Source organism: Cynocephalus volans, chromosome 10 (genome assembly GCF_027409185.1).
Source record: "Cynocephalus volans isolate mCynVol1 chromosome 10, mCynVol1.pri, whole genome shotgun sequence".
NCBI lineage: Eukaryota > Metazoa > Chordata > Mammalia > Dermoptera > Cynocephalidae > Cynocephalus > Cynocephalus volans.
In genome coordinates this window covers 53,716,992-53,733,800 of record NC_084469.1, presented here as the reverse complement: position 1 = coordinate 53,733,800, position 16,809 = coordinate 53,716,992, and the positions used below count along the sequence as shown (strand labels likewise).

The 16,809-nt window shown below is 37.3% G+C and overlaps 1 protein-coding gene across 4 annotated transcripts; it reads left to right on the top strand.

Moving 5' to 3' along the window:
- Nucleotides 1-412: 412 nt before the first annotated feature.
- Nucleotides 413-14,794, top strand: LOC134388639 (zinc finger protein 227). 4 transcript variants are annotated; one of them, XM_063111837.1, is made up of 7 exons: nt 413-450; nt 972-1,133; nt 3,787-3,859; nt 4,312-4,373; nt 6,933-7,059; nt 7,829-7,912; nt 12,580-14,794. In XM_063111837.1, exons 4-7 carry the CDS (start codon nt 4,314-4,316, stop codon nt 14,709-14,711), a joined length of 2,403 nt encoding a protein of 800 aa, XP_062967907.1. In that variant the 5' UTR covers nt 413-450; nt 972-1,133; nt 3,787-3,859; nt 4,312-4,313; the 3' UTR covers nt 14,712-14,794. The 4 variants fall into 4 exon arrangements, with proteins under 4 accessions (XP_062967907.1, XP_062967910.1, XP_062967906.1 ...); XM_063111840.1 differs by having other exon boundaries at nt 423-627; nt 4,312-4,355; XM_063111836.1 differs by having other exon boundaries at nt 423-627.
- The last annotated feature ends 2,015 nt before the right edge of the window (nt 14,795-16,809 follow it).

Here is a 16,809-nt window from a genome sequence, read left to right as displayed (position 1 = left end):
TTCTGCTTACGTTGCATGTTTCGGTCTTTACTCTTTTTGTAGCTAAACAGTATCTTTCCTATTAGTTGATCTTGTTAAATGTAAAAACTGCAAATTAAAGGCTATCATTTTTTCTTTCTTTTTTATACTGGTGGGTATAATTCTATTAGTAAATGATCACATGATCTGTTTCTTACTATCATTCTCCTAAGGCTCCGACTCCTTAAGTATTTGCTGGGCTTTTTGTTTGTGAATGAGAAAAAAGACAAACTCTATTGGCGTCAGAGAACCGCAGGAAGCCCGGAAGAGGATTCTGGAAGTTGTAGTCCGGAAGCTCAGAGAATTTGGAGTTGTTTCTCGCTCGCTCGCTTGTTCCTGGGGCTTCTGGGAAGTGTAGTCCAGAAGCTGGGGCTAGTCAGAGCCACTTCCGCCCGGGAAAGCGAGGCCGCCACCATCTTTGTGGTCGGGGAGGTGAGTCCTCCCTGCATCCGAACCATCCCTCCGAGCTTTTCAGCCTGAGCGTGGGACTAGTCACTACCTGGCCATCAGTCTTAGGATGGAGAAGTCTCGGCCGCCGGCAGAGGGCCGAAGTTTGGACTTCCTCGGCTCTCCTCCCCCACTTCCCGAGCAGCGTTGCCACTTCTATCGGTATAATTCCTAGCGGGTATTTATGACGACTGAGCTCCAGTTTCCTCATCTGTAAAATCGCAGTAAAGATGGTAGTTACCGGGTAGGGTTGTAATTACAATTGAATGAAGACAGGACATGTCAAAAGCTTAGGGCGGGCGGTGGTGGCTCCTGATAACGGGTTGGCTTTTGCTATTAATACGGTTGTTTCTTGACAAGCGCGTTTATTTCTGGAAGCCCCAGTGAAGAGAGAAATAAGATCGTCGCTGGCAGAATCCCATGGCCCTTCTGTCACATCCTTCAGGAGACCGAGCTCTCACCGAACTTTTACTGAAAAAAAAAAATTTTTTTTTTTCCTTTTAAAGGAAGGATTGATTCACCCTGAGCCAGTGCCTGGGGATGTCCACTGTGTTTTATCAAGAAGAGAGACCCAGTCGTGTTAACTCACCGCAACCTTTTCTTCATCACCCCCGAATTCAGAAAGAGGAGGAAGGAGGGACTTCTCGGCTTCTCACAGCGTAGGCTAGGTACGTACTACTGAACCCCCTACCTGTTCTGTCACCTCTCCTTTCAGTTAATCAGGTTTCCTTCAGTCAGTGACTACTAGGAAAATGAAAAAGTATTTGTTGAATAAATGTGAGAATGGGTAGGAGAGATACTTGGAAATGAGTGGTATTAATAACATTTTACCATGTTGATTTCAATGCGTTTTTCTAAGGAATATATACTATATTGATGAAGTAGGTCTTGTGGTTAATCCTATTGTAAAGATAAGGAAAATGAGGCAGAGCGTATGTTTCTTTACCAGGGTCATTCAACTTAATATTCGGAGGTGGATTTGGAATTCGACCCAAGCAGTCGTTTTTCAGAGCCTGTGTTCTTAATCCCAATGATATACACACCAAAAGGTAATCCACATAGCTGAAAGGGAGTCATCTGAAATCAGTCCTGGGAAGTTAGGTGGAACTTGACTGTGGAAGACCTCCAAAACTACAATGATGAGATTGGGATTAAAAAAGAACCCTAAAACATCTAATTTATTTAATTTGATTTCATGTCGAATAAAATATGTCATATTCTGGTTATAGACGTACTGAATAGTCATAGAGGTGTACTATCCAATCCAGTAGCTGTAAGTCACATGTGCCTTACGAACTTTTGAAATGGGGCTAGTCCAAATCGCGATGTGCTGCAATGTGAAATACACACTGGATTTTAAAGACTTTCTACAAAAAAATTAGTAAGATGGCTCACTGGTAATTTTTTGTATTGAATACGTGTTGAAATGATAATATGTTTGATTAATTGGGTTAAATAAAATTAACTTCACCTGTTTTGTTTTCTTGCCTTTTTTTAAATGTCACTACTAGAAAATTTGAAAATTACATATGTTACTCAGTTTATTTCTATTGGATAGTGATGTTATTGTAGGTAATTCATAAAATATAAAAATTAATAAAGAAAGAATTAAAAATCACTTATGAAACTGCTAAGACTTTAATATAATTTTCTTTGGTATTTGCTATGCGTACATTTATGGATGTTTCTCAAAATTGGTTTGGTATTGTATGTTATTTTTTTCTTACACATGGAAATTTCCAAGCATATACAAATATAGAGCATAGTGAATTTTTATTTAATGAACACTTAATTTCAACATTTGCTGTGAACTATCTGCTCCACCCCGCCTTTTTTTTGACTTGAGCATTTTAAAGCATATCACAGACATCAGGTCAGGTGTTTAAAAAATTCTGCCATGACCTCTGTGACTGAAGCTTTCTTTTGATATTTGCTTAGTATATCTTTTTTCATCCGTTTTCTTTCAATCTTTTGTCATTATGTTTTTATAGGTCTCTTATAATTAGAATATATTTGGATTTTTTAAAATGCAGTCTGGGATGTTTAATTTGCTTGTATATGTATATGGAAATTTTTACTATATATATTTTTTAAAATATATTAAAAGAGAGCAAAAGGAAGCAATGCAAAGCATGGTAAATTAAAAAAATATTATCGTGCTTTGCGTTGCTTCCTTTTGTTCTCTTTTCTTGTCTTTAGTTCACTTTATTCCCTTTTACTTGTGCTTAACTGTTTTGGAATTTATATGGTCTTGTGTCATTTTTAACTTTTAAAAATTATTATCTCAGCAAATACATAATTTAATTAGCATATATTCTCATTCTGAAAAATATAGAGACTAAAATAATACTTAAAATTTGATGATGTTCCCCTTTTCTTTTTGTTTTTTATTCTTCAGTTGTGGGCTAGGTTATAGGTCTACTTTTTATTATAACCACCCTCAAAATTTGTCATTATAGTTCTTGGGCTCTTTTTTTTTAAACAGATTATTATATTATCAACATATTTACAAATGTTTTCTTCCCATTGCTTCTTGTCATTCATCTTTTAGGGTTCGTGTAGTTATAAATTTTCTTTGTTTTTGTTTGGCTAAAATATCTTTGTTTCTTCCTCATGTAAATATTTAGTTGAGCATCGAATTCAAGGTTGATGATTTCTTTCTTCATCTGGAGAAAATATTCAGTTGTTTAGGTCTCCATTCTGTTACCCTGTTTCTGTCAAACCAGTTGTCATTTCTTTCAGGTACACTATATTTTTCTTCCTGGGAACTTTAAGATTATTGTTGTTTTTTTCAATTCTTAACGTTTGCTTAGTCTTTTGCATTCCTGAGTTTTACAATGATTTGTTAGTTTAGAAGTGTATTTATTTTTACTCATACTGTTCATAATTTCTATCTGTAAAGTCATATCTTTTATCAATTGTGGGAAATTTTCAGCAATTATCTCTTGAAATAAGACCTCCCTGCCATTTCCTTCATTCTCTTCTTTTGCTCCTTAGACAAATGTTGCAACTTTTCACTTCATCTTTGTGTTTCTTGGTTTTTCTGTTGTGTCTTTATCTCTTTGCAATGTGTTTTCCTTTATCTCCATGCACATAGGACAAGAGGGATTTACCAATGAGCCTTTTCGGGCTTCTTGATGTAAATTGACCTGAAAACTAATACCAATGTCAATAAAATATTACTAGTTAGGCAAGAAATTACTAGTAAGAAGAAATTTAAAGTCAGAATTAGGCTTTTCAGAAATTAAAGGTGACTTTTATAGCCGAACAATATTTGCAAAAACAGTTTATGATGCAAAGTATCATCTGCTTTTTTGGTAGCTATCAAAGAAAGGGACTCCTGGTTCTTAGAATTTTCCATCTACTGATTTACTCCTTGGAGCAACCCTATGAGGTAGGTATGATTTATGATTCTTATCCTATCCTCACTGTACAGAAGGCAGAAGTGAGACCCAGGGAAGCTTTTAACATTTCCAAGGTTACACAGATCACAGATGGTAGGCGTCATTTCTAGGAACTAAACCCAGGCACTTGACTCTAGAGCCCCCTTTTTGTTTTTACAGCCCACGTGTGGTTACACTGCCTTTTATTTCCTACCATCCCCATGATCAGAAATCTTTACAGTAGGGATACTGCATTGATTATGCACATTGTTCACTATCCAACAGCACTGAGCTGACAGGCCTATTAGTAGCTGGAATCTAGTCCATGCTCTGGTTGCTTATTAAACTGTATGTGGCTGCATCTGTCTGGATGTAGGGGTACTCTTGTATAATTTTTGTAAAGATCCACATGGGCTAATGGCAGCTCTGGCCTGTGTCTCATGGCTTCTTTGGTCTTCTCCAGTTATGCCTTCTCAGGACTTTGACCTTCCCCAGAAAGATCAAGAGGTAATGACCAAATTTCGGGTAAGTAAGGTATTTCTTTCTGTCTTTTAAGATGTAATTTTATTTCTCAAAGATAAGGTACATCTTTTTTCTCTTGAGAAGATTCATGGAAAACAACAGATCTTCAGTGCGTGTTGAGTACCAGATATGCATGTGTGCGCGTGCGCATTTTGTTTTGTTTTAGCTTATCACCCTTACTATTTTACCAAACAATTGTTGGAAAAATAACAGAAATTTTGAATGACCACAAATAATCTCTATCATGCTGTTTATAAACTGGCTTATTTCGTTTTCCTATGTTCTTGCTTCATATATATTTGAAACTATATATTTGCATTAATGGAATAGATGAAATTTTGAATTGTGCTTTCTTCACTTTATTATTTAACTGTCATTTTAAGTGGTTACATCACAGTCCATTAAATTGCAGTATCTTTAAAAAACAATAAAAAACTATTCCTTATTCAGACTTTCAGAGAATTTAAGAATTTTACTACTTTAAAATAAATGCAGCAAGATTTTTTCCACATGTAAGCTTTGTCCTCAAAAAACCATTCAGTTGGAATTCTACATTATTTGTCCTTAAAGTTTTAGGAATTCTAAATTGAAGAGTTTCATGTGTAAGTTTCATGTTGGTTCCCTCAGATGTTTTGTAAACAGTACATCCAAATGTTTTTATAGAAGGAGAGCTATATTTTTTCTTCCCTGTGTGTGTATATATTTTCTTCATTCATCTATTTTATCTCTTATGTTAATTTTATCAAAGTAACTACATGTTCATAGCTTAAGGTCTAGTAGTACTTAACTGCTTTGCCAGCGCTTTCCATCTGACATTGCATTATTCAGAGCACTGTGTGAGGACATCGGTGATTTATCTGCATTTTAAACATGAAGAAACAAATGTGGGAATTTCTTATAATTGCTCAAATTCTTCCAGGTAGCTGATTCATGGGACTCTGAAGTTTCTGATTATTAGGTTAGGAATATCTAGCATTCCATTTTCATGGAAAGGTAGAGAAGGCAAGAGTTTTCCTTTAGGAGACCTGAATGAATATCATGGAAGCACCTCACATGACTTTTGAGAGGTAGACACCAACAATGTCCCATCTCAGTTTCCATCTCAGTGCCTATCTCTTCTCTCCTAGTTGTGTCTCTCAGTGATTCCGTGAACCTAGATGTTCAAGCATAGTTTTGATATATATGTTAAATAAATTTCCTTGCAGCAAAATATATCAGGCACAATAGTACAAGATAATAGCCAATTGGTGGGATATACTTTGTGGGATATGTTTACATTAGATAAAGGTTTAATAACTTAAATTCTTGGTTAAGATTAGTAAGATAAAGAAAAACCCAAGGGGCTGGCCAGTTAGCTCAGTTGGTGAGAGCAGGTGCTGATAACACCGAGGTCCAGGGTTTGATCCCTGTACCAGCCAGCTGCCTCCCCCAAAACCCAACTGGAATATGAAGAAATGAATGAGTGTCATGAAGAAAAGGAAGCAAGTGTATGAAAGAATAGTAATCTTTATTAATAATTACATCTGTGCAAATGTTAATAAAAGAGATATTTATTTTTTTCATTTAAATTGTCAAAAAAAACTTTATAAAAAAGGAATTAAAGGGTGGGATGGTTAGCTCAGCTGGTTATATGGCGATGTTATAACACCAGAGTCAGGGGTTCAGATCCCCATATCAGAAAGCCATAAAAATAAAAAGTGAAGAATAAAAAAGAATTAAGTCCTATTCTGCCACGTCTAGAGATTCAGGAAAGCTTGTACTCTTCAATGAAAAGCAAATTAGGAAAACCTTTTGAGAAGAAAATCTGCTGTTATGCTTTCAAAATTTTAAAAGTGAATATTCTGTGACTTTCCAATTGCTACTTTTTGGCTAAGATCTCTGTAAAACGTTCTTTGCAGCATTGATTATAAGTAAAAATCTGTAACTGATTGTATATTATTTAGATTGGTTAAAGGTAAATCGTCAGTTCCAAGGAATACTGTTCTATGCAGTCACAAAATGGAATGGATGAGATCATAACAATAATATTAATTGTTCAAATTTATCGAACACTTGTGAAGTGCTAGGTGCCATTCTAAGTGCTTTACATATATTCACTCATCTAATTCTTTCAAGCACCTTATTTTTTAGGTACCATCATAGAGAAGAGGAAATTGAGACAGTGAGAGGTTAGGAATTTGTCAAAGGTCCTATAACTAGCGAAAACCAGAATCTTGAAATTTGAACTCAAATAGCCTGACTCCAGAGCCTGTGCCTTAACCAACTGTGAATGCTGTAGTAGATGAATATGTCTTGAAAACATGGAAGAGCTATATACCTGTCCTGGAGGGTTACCAAAGGCCTGTGCACTTTGCAAACACTAAAAACAGTGATAACATCTAGAAATTGTGGGGAGGTGGGGAGGAGACAGTGAGAGAGGGGCAACTGTCAGAACTGTAAACTGACTGGGATCTCAGAATCTGCAACAATTTTTTTTATAATCCTTTTTATTCTAATCTGTGTTGCCCTTCATCCAGTGGAGGTTGGTTGTAAGATCGAACGTATATGTGTTTGATGTTGTAGGGGGCAGTGACATTCAAGGATGTGGCTGTGGTCTTCACCAGGGAGGAGCTGGGGCTGCTGGACCTTGCCCAGAGGAAGCTATACCAAGATGTAATGGTGGAGAATTTCAAGAACCTGGTTGCAGTGGGTGAGGATAGGCTGAGACTGAACCTCAGCTTCCTTGAGAGTCTGTGTCCCAGTTGTTCAAGGCTTTGAACCTTTTGAAATGGTTCCCTACTCTTGAAGACAAAAGCTTTTTTGATCCCTGGGACAAAAGGGATAGGTTTTTCTGGTCTTTGGAAATGTTTGGAGGCAGTTGGTTGTCACAACTGGAGGGAGGGGTGCTACTCACATCTGGTGGCCAGGGATGCTGGTAAACTTCCTGCAGTGCACAGGACAGCTCCCCACAACAGAGAATTAGCCAAAATATCAGAGAATTAGTTCAAAATATCAGTAGTGCTGCAGTTGAGAAATCCTGATTTAAATGAACTGTAAATGGGTAACTTAACTTCTATGCTTTGTCTTTCAAATACTTTGTCTTTCACATTATGGTTGTGACCCATTGGTGGGTTATGAAATCAACTTAGTGCATTGTACTGGCATTTGAAGTAGATAAGATTAGAAAATATCAAAGTTCTTTACCAAGAACTGCACACATTGCAGCAAAAACTGTGACCATTTTCTGTGAGTGGTGTGAGACACAGTTTTGGAAATGTGATGAAAACAAACATTGGCTAAATCTAATTTGATCTATATATACACATGAAGTAGGCCACGACCTGAATTTCTTATAATGGTTCATGATGAAAAAATTCTTAAAATATCACTGTAGAGGTTCTGAGGATTATAGGATTTGGACTAAAAATGTATTCCAGTCACTTTAAACGTATATATCTCTCTCTCTACCTTTTTTATAGGGCATCTTCCCTTCAAACCAGATATGGTATCTCAGTTGGAAGCAGAAGAAAAGCTTTGGATGATGGAAGCAGAAACCCAAAGAAGTGGGTATTCTGGTGAGAGCTATGTGGCTGTTCTTTTGGGTACTAGCTAGTCAGCTTCTTTCCACGTCCATGATCACACCCTTGTCTGGGTGCCATCACCTCTCACCTAGATTAGGACAACAGCTTCCACACCGGTCTTCATGCTTTCTCCCATGCACTCCTATAATTTATTCTCTATATCGTGGCTGGGGTGATTCTTTAAAAAAGCAAGTTAGATATCTGCCATTCTTTTGCTCAGAACCCTCCAAAGCCTTCCCATTCCACTCAAAGTCTTTATAACCATACTGCAAGACTCTACCTGATCTGTTTCCTCATCAGGTTTCTCTTTGATCTCCTGTCCTTTTTCCCCTAGATCGTTCTGGCCATACTGACTGCCCTTGGAGTGTTTCTCAGACATGCTGAGTTCTGTTCTGTTTCATGGCCTTTTTTAGTGTTCTTGTGGGTTTTTTTTTTTTTGGTGACTGGCCAGTATAGGGATCTGTACCCTTGACCTTGGTGTTATAACATACACTCTAACCAGCTGAGCTAGCCAGCCAACCTATTTCATGGCGTTTGACTAGCTCTCCTCTCTGCCTTGGTATCGAGTCCCCCTAGCCCCTTCCTTACTCCACTCAGGTCTTTGCTCAAATTTCATCTTATCAGCAAGGCCTTCTGTGTCTGTCCTGTTAAAATACCATCTTCCTTCTATTCTCCATCCCGTTACCCTGCTTTATTTTATGTCTAAGCACTGATCACCCCCTGACCTGATAACATATATATTTTAATTTGCTTGTTCATCATCTATCTCTCCCCATGAGAATAGGAATTTTGGCAGTTTTGTTTACAGCTGTGTGCTCAAAGCCTGCAATGGGCCTTTTGCGTAGTAGGTACTCACTAAATACTTATTAAATGAATTAATTATTTAAATATAGTTGACCCATGAACAACGTGGGTGTTAGGGGCACTAACCCCCCCCCCATGCAGTCAGAAATCCACCTATAACTTTTGACTCCCCAAAAACTTTACTAATAGCCTACTGTTGACTGGGAGGAAGGCTTACCAATAACATAAATAGTCTATTAACACAATTTTGTGTGTTATTTGTATTATATAATGTATTTTTGTAATAAAGTGAGATAGAGAAAAGAAAATGTTATTAAGAAAATCATAAAGAAGAGAAAGTACATTTATAATACTATACATATACTTATTTTTTAAAAATCCACATGTAAGTGGACCCACACACTTCAAACCCATGTTGTTCATGGGTCAGCTGTAGTGACTTTTCTTTTGAAGAGGAGTGAGGAAGTTCTCACAGCTCCTCCTCACCTGTGATCCCGGCCTTGTCCATTTACAGTGAGGGCCTCATCCATACACCTGCCCAGCTGGCTGGTTTCCTTTTCCACCTGGCCTTTCCCTGCCCTCCCTTCTCCTGCCCTCTCCCGCTTCATCACTTTCCACTTCACTTTCTGCTCCCCTTTCCTTTCTCTCCCTTTCTTTCCTTTCTCTTGAATTTGCATATTCTTGTGTTCTACCCATTTAAAAATTAAAAGTAAGAATTAGGTATTCCTAGAGGATGTAAATTTATATTCTCTCCTCCTACCCCAAAAATGAAAGAGAAGCTTGTCTTCTCACATGATAGACTAAGCCCCGAATTCTGTAGGTAGTTGATGGATATAATCTCTCTTCTTTTGTCCACCTCCCTTTTTAGGTCTACATGCTGCTGCTACACGTTTGATGTGTTCAGAAATGTCAGTTACTTGCTTCACTTTACTAGGTCTCATTTTCATGTGCAAACTTAACCTCGGGAATTATGATCCTGAGTATTGTCATTTTTTATTTTTGTATAATAAACCAGGTCCCTCTTTTAACAATCTTGTAGCATTTTCTGCCACCCTTCCTCAAAGGTGGATATTGACTTCATCAATATCAATACGTTTCAGGATTTTGCAACCGTGCTCCATGTACAAATAATATCCTAAAACTTTCTTTATAGGTCACAGAAGCACAAATTAAAGGGCTTGTTTTTAAAATATTTTTTAAAAAAAAAGAATGGAGACAAATGGACCTCACATCCCTGTTACTCCTAGAGATGGCTCATAGGTTTAGAGCACACTAGTGTGATTAATGGATTATTTTGGAACATTATCTTCCAGTGAATGTCTAACATAATTCTCATTTCTTAGACATCTTTGGATATGTAAAGATTCAAACCTATTTATCTTAGAAGAAAAAAGCTATTCATAATTAGCTCAATGTATAACTGAACTATAAAAAATTATCAGTGCCGATATGCCAGGCATTACAAATCACTAGTTCCCATGTAGCGGTTTCAAGTTGACTACTCATTGGGGAAAACTGCCTCATTCATACAACCTACTTCACACTTTACCACCCTCTCTTCCCTCTAATACCGAAATAATCATATAACCTGTGTACGGTAGTTGTTTAGCGGTTTTGAATTGGACACTTCCACAAGTCCAAAGGCATTAACTTACCTGGAGAGATTAGGTGAGTCCTTATTAGGAAAAGAAAACTACAGAATTTAAAAATGAGTTTTCCAGTATAATTTAAATCCTAACGGTGTTAATCTTAGCTGATGGCACAGGCAATGTGAGAGGCTCTTTACATGTTGCAGTGACTTCTGACAGCAAATACCTGAAGTTAGGGCAGAATTTATAGGTTAAGGGCACAGTCTGCCCTTATTACCAGCTGTAAGTTTGGGGGTTCACAGAACCATGCTCCCTTCTGACCAAATACTGCAGATTCCAGGGTTTGTATGATAATTTGCTAGAATGACTCATGATTCACAGAACTCAGGAAGGTGCTGTACTTACAATTACAGTTTTATTATAGCAAACAGGATACAAATAGAAACCAGTAAAAGGGAGAGATTTATATGGTATAATCTGAGAAGATTCCCTCTGCCTCCCTCTTATAAGGTCTCTTGTGATTACCTTGGGCCCATCCGGATAATCTCCCCATCTCCAGATGCTTAATTTAATCACATCTGTAAAGCCCTTTTTGCTATGTCCATTAACATATTTATGGGTTCCAGGGTTCAGGACATCGACATCTTTGGGGTGCAGTTATACATTCTGCCATATCTAGAAATGTGTGCATACGTGTTGACTTTTTTTTTTTCAAAGTTTGTATTATTAGGAACTCATTTAATCAAATTAATTACAGTCTTGCACTGCATAGCAAAGTTTTGGTCAATGATGGGCCACATATATGTAGGTGGTCCCATAAGATTATAATACTGTATTTTTATTGTACCTTTTCTACGTTTAGATAGACAAGAACCTATCATTGTGTTACAGTTGCTCTAGTATTCAGTATAGTAATATGCTATACAGGTTTGTAGACTAGGTGCAATAGGCTATACCATATAGGTTTGTTTAAGTATACTCTGTGATGTTTACACAAGAAAGAAATCACCTAATGCAGCATTTCTCAGAATGTATCGCCATCATTAAGCAACTCATGACTGTGTTTGAGTAAGAACTTGGTCCCCACCCCCAAACATTTTAAGCCAGTGTCTTTCAGGTTTTGAACCATGACCCTCAATAAGAAGTGCATTTTACATCTTGACCAAGCATAAATATGTGCACATTTATGTGTATGTTTATAACGTAAGCAAGTATTTCATTTAGTGGTACTCTTATTATGATACCCTTACCATGTTTTTATTCTTTTTTTTTTTAAAAGTATTTGTCACAAGTTACACAGTTGGTTTAATGGTACACTAATGCATCCCAGCAATTTGAAAAATTATTTACATTGGGGATAAAACAAGAACACAAAGTACATGTTTTCCTCATGACCATTACATTCTAGTGGATCTAAAAAGACAAAAAACAATAGGAAGTATAGTGCTGTGGGGGGATATAAAGCAGGGTAAGGGAAATGAGAAGAATCAAAGGTGTACGGGGGTGGAGAAGAATTATTTTAACATTGGATATTATGGAGGACATCACTGATAGAGTGATATTTGAGCAGAGACCTGAAAGAAGTGAGAGAACGAGAAAGCTTCCCCAGCCAAATATAACTCTCCTTGTCTTCCTCTTCAGGGTTGGCTTTGAGAGTCTGCACTATGCTGTATTTCTTTCCTTCTCCCAAGTTTTTTCTCAGCTGTACAAGAATAGCTTTCCCTTTTCCACTTTTACAGAGACCTGTATTACTACCATGTTTTAGAACAGTGGATGTTATTACAACTGCTTTCTCTAACTTACTCTTAGAGGATAATTTCTACCAAGACCTAAAATACTACTTTTTGTTGACTCTCTGCATTTCTCTAGCCTGATTACGTATAGAATTCCACTTGTCATATGCCTACCGAGGAAAAGGTAAGTAGGCTTTTAACTGATGTTACTGTAAGTTGAAAAGTGGGTTGTCTTTTTTGTTACTCTGCAGCCATCTGATTTCAGCCTTGTAGCTGTCTTATTAAATTATTAGATGTATGGTTCTAAACGGGTCACATTTACACTTAGTGGATAGGAGCCTGTTGACCCCACTTTGCTTTCACCTTCATGAAAAACACAAGGAAAGGATAGATGATGATGTAAGGATAAGACGACCCTTTCTCATGTCTATTAAGGCCTTCACCAGTGGCCTAAGTGTGAATCCTGATATTTCTGAACAAAGCATTTACTTGTCCTCATTTCTGAATATTACTTTTTTTATAGGCAGCAAAAATCTAAATGACACGGAGTTTCTTCAAAAATTTGCATTAAGATATCTTTCATATGAAGAGCTATCCTGTTGGCAAATCTGGAAGCAGGTTGCAAGTGAATTAACCAGGTGTCTTCAAAGGAAGAGTTCCCAATTCCTACAAGGTGATTTTCTTCAGGTTTCTGAAAATGAGAACGATATAATGAATCATCGAGGAGATAGCTCCAACTGTATTGAAAATCAAGAGTTTTCAATTTTGAGGACCCAGAATTCTTGCATGAATACTTGTCTAAGTGAATTACAGAATCAGAATAGAGGTAAACAAATTGACGTGAAAAATAAGCTGCATTTATGTGAAGACTTCATGAAGAAATCACCATCTACTGAGCATATGAAAACTTGCACAGAACACAAACCTTACAAATGTAATGAAAATGGCAAAAGCATAAGTGATGGCTCCAGTCAGCAGTTACCCTTAGAGAAACACCATCCATGTAGTGGACGTGGAAAGGGCTTCAGTTATGGCTCAGTGCTTCCCCCTCATCACAATGTTCACACAGGAGAGAAGTGCCTCAGTCAAAGCTCACTTCTGCAAACTCATCAGAGAATTCACCCAGGAGAGAAGCTCCATAAAAGTTGTGTATCTGGTGATTGCTTCAGTAAGAGCTCTTTTCATTCTCATCAGTCTAATCATACAGGAGAGAAGTCCTATAGATGTGACAGTTGTGGCAAGGGATTCAGTAGTAGCACAGGTCTGATTATTCATTACAGAACTCACACGGGAGAGAAACCTTATAAATGCGGGGAATGTGGCAAATGCTTTAGTCAAAGTTCAAATTTCCAATGCCATCAGAGAGTCCACACTGAAGAAAAACCATATAAATGTGAAGAGTGTGGTAAGGGTTTTGGTTGGAGTGTTAATCTTCGTGTCCATCAGAGGGTCCACAGGGGTGAGAAACCCTACAAATGTGAGGAGTGTGGGAAGGGCTTCACTCAGGCTGCACATTTTTACATACATCAGAGGGTCCACACTGGAGAGAGACCCTACAAATGTGATGTGTGTGGTAAGGGCTTCAGTCACAATTCGCCATTAATATGCCATCGGAGAGTCCACACTGGGGAGAAGCCATACAGATGTGAGGCGTGTGGGAAGGGCTTTACCCGTAATACAGACCTGCATATCCATTTCAGAGTTCATACAGGAGAAAAACCCTACAAATGTAAGGAGTGTGGGAAGGGCTTCAGTCAGGCTTCAAATCTTCAAGTTCATCAGAATGTCCACACTGGGGAGAAGCGATTCAAATGTGTAACATGTGGGAAGGGCTTCAGTCAGTCCTCAAAACTTCAAACCCATCAGAGAGTTCACACTGGAGAGAAACCATACAGATGCGATGTGTGTGGTAAGGACTTCAGTTATAGTTCAAATCTTAAACTGCACCAAGTAATTCACACTGGAGAAAAACCATATAAATGTGAGGAGTGTGGAAAGGGCTTCAGTTGGAGATCAAACCTTCATGCTCATCAGAGAGTCCACTCAGGAGAGAAACCCTATAAATGTGAGGAGTGTGATAAGAGCTTCAGTCAGGCCATAGATTTTCGGGTACATCAGAGAGTTCATACTGGAGAGAAACCATACAAATGTGGTGTATGTGGTAAGGGCTTCAGTCAGTCCTCTGGTCTTCAGTCCCATCAGAGAGTCCACACTGGGGAGAAGCCATACAAATGTGATGTGTGTGGAAAGGGCTTTAGGTACAGTTCACAGTTTATATACCATCAGAGAGGCCACACTGGGGAAAAACCTTACAAATGTGAGGAGTGTGGGAAAGGCTTTGGTAGGAACTTGAATCTTCGCCATCATCAGAGGGTCCACACGGGAGAGAAACCCCATAAATGTGAGGAGTGTGGTAAGGCCTTCAGTCTCCCCTCAAATCTTCGAGTCCATCTGAGTGTTCATACCCGGGAAAAACTTTTTAAATGTCAGGAGTGTGGTAAGGGCTTTAGTCAGAGTGCACGTCTTCATGCCCATCAGAGAGTCCACACTGGAGAAAAGCCATACAAATGTGATGTATGTGGTAAGGACTTCAGTCACCGTTCACGTCTTACATACCATCAGAAAGTCCACACTGGCAAAAAGCGTTTGAAATGAGAAGTGTGTTACTGACTTTTGTCAGAATGCACATCTTCCAGTTTTGGAGAGTCCATGCTGGTGATAAACAGTATAAAAGTGTTGAGAGTGTTAGGGTATTTCTTCAGGCTCAGAATCTTACTAACAAATTTGTTAAAATGATGATATAGAACCACAGTAACAGGAACAGAACTCATATTTAAGGAAGAAATAGTGATTGTAGCCCTCATGGTAAGATCCAATTAATATAAATGATCATCTTTCAGTGTGAATATATACCTAAAGATAATGTGTGAAAGGATATTTGACATATGCTAACAAGATTTTTTTTTTTTTTTTTTTGTCAGGGAGGGTTTTGGATTATTTTTTCTTTTAACTTTCATTTTATACCTAGAGTTACCATTTTTATGAAAGCTGTAAAACTGAAAAATGAATAAAATTGCTGACTAAAATTCTCCTGTAGCTAAGGAGTTATAATATGATTATTTCATTTGGTGTATAGCATTAAAATTAATAGATCCCCAGAGATGAATCTTTGATCTTCAAAAGTAAACTTGTGTCTGCCACAGATATACAGATCCTCTTTGATCTACAGTGCAGTTAGGCCAATCAACCCATCACAAGTTGAAAATACCAAGTTGAAAGCATATTTAGTACACCTAAACAACCAAACATAGCTAAGCCTACCTTAAACATGCTCAGAACACTTACACTAGCCCACAGTTGACAAAATCATCTGACATAAAGCCTATTTTATAATAAATGGTTTAGTATCAGTTTATCGAATACTAAAAGTGGAAAGCAGTGGTTGTATGAACACTTCAAGTACAGTTTGGTTTCTACTGAATGTGTATCACTTTGATACCATTATAAAGTTGAAAAATCAAATGGAACCATTAACTCAGGGATCGACTGCATATCAAAGGATGTTTATTGCATCGCAGAACAAGATTTTGTGTGTGTGATCCCATGTTTTAAAAGTATAGATGAATAGGTATTTACTTCTAGTTATCTCTAAATTATGAGAGTTTGCTTCATATATATTTTTACATTTTCTAAACTTATTTTGAAATAGTTTAAAACTTTCACAAAATTGTAAAAATTATATAAAATCTCTTACACTCTTTACCCACTTGTTAATTTTTAACATGCTTGTATCATCACTCTCTCCATATATATGAATGTGTATACACATGAATATTGATACCTATGTTATAGACATACTTTTTTTTTTAACCAAAGAGTACATTACAGACATCTTGCCCCTTACACTAGATATTTAAGTATGTTTTTCTAATAACAAAGATATCTACTTGCACAGGTAAAGTATAATATTAAGGAAAATTTAGTATTGAGACATAACACTATGCAACCTATAGACCTTATTTAAATGTTATCTCAATAATTATTACATTTTTTTTTTTCTGGTCCAGAGTCCAATCAAAGATTATACGTTGTTTTAGACTCCCTTAATCGGGATCACTACCTCATTTGTTGTTTTTAATGACCTTGATATTTTTGAAGTTATTTTGTAGAATGTTTCTTAATTTGGATTTGTCTGAGGTTTTCTCATGATTGTTAAATTGTGCATTTTTTGGCATGAAGACTAAGTGATGTGTCTGTCCTTTGTGTGCCATGTTAGAAAACATTTTTGTGCCATTTTAGGTGAGATTAACTTGGATCACTTGATTAAAAGTAGGCGTGTGCTGGGCTTTTCCACTGTGAAGTTACTATTTTTCCATTTATAATTAATAACCTGTGGGGAGATACTCTCTGGCTCTGTAAATGGTTTGTTTTTCAACAAATTTTCCTTCACTAGTTTTAGCATCCGGTGCCGAGTCTGGCCTAAATCAATTATTGCCCTGATGTTTGCAGAAGGAGGTTTTTCTACCTTCATCATTCCTTCAACATTTGTTAGTGTTATTTTACTCTATGGAAGAGTTTCCCTTCTCTCCTGTTTGTGCATTATGTGTTTTTCATTTGTTTGACCACATCCTTACTCTGGCAAAGTGTGATCCAGGCTTATCTTGTACTCTTCTTGCCCCAGACATGGCATTTGCTATTTTTCTTTGGGAACCCTGGTTCCCCATATTGGGGAACAATACTTAGAAATCAAGAT

What these genes read in the sequence shown, in the direction of transcription:
- LOC134388639 (XM_063111839.1), top strand. Translation starts at nt 4,314, where the DNA reads ATGCCTTCTCAGGACTTTGACCTTCCCCAGAAAGATCAAGAGGTAATG. An exon ending in CAAGAACCTGGTTGCAGTGG is followed by an intron (nt 7,060 to 7,828) that starts GTGAGGATAGGC and finishes CCTTTTTTATAG; the next exon opens with GGCATCTTCCCTTCAAACCA. An exon ending in CCAAAGAAGTGGGTATTCTG is followed by an intron (nt 7,925 to 12,579) that starts GTGAGAGCTATG and finishes CTTTTTTTATAG; the next exon opens with GCAGCAAAAATCTAAATGAC.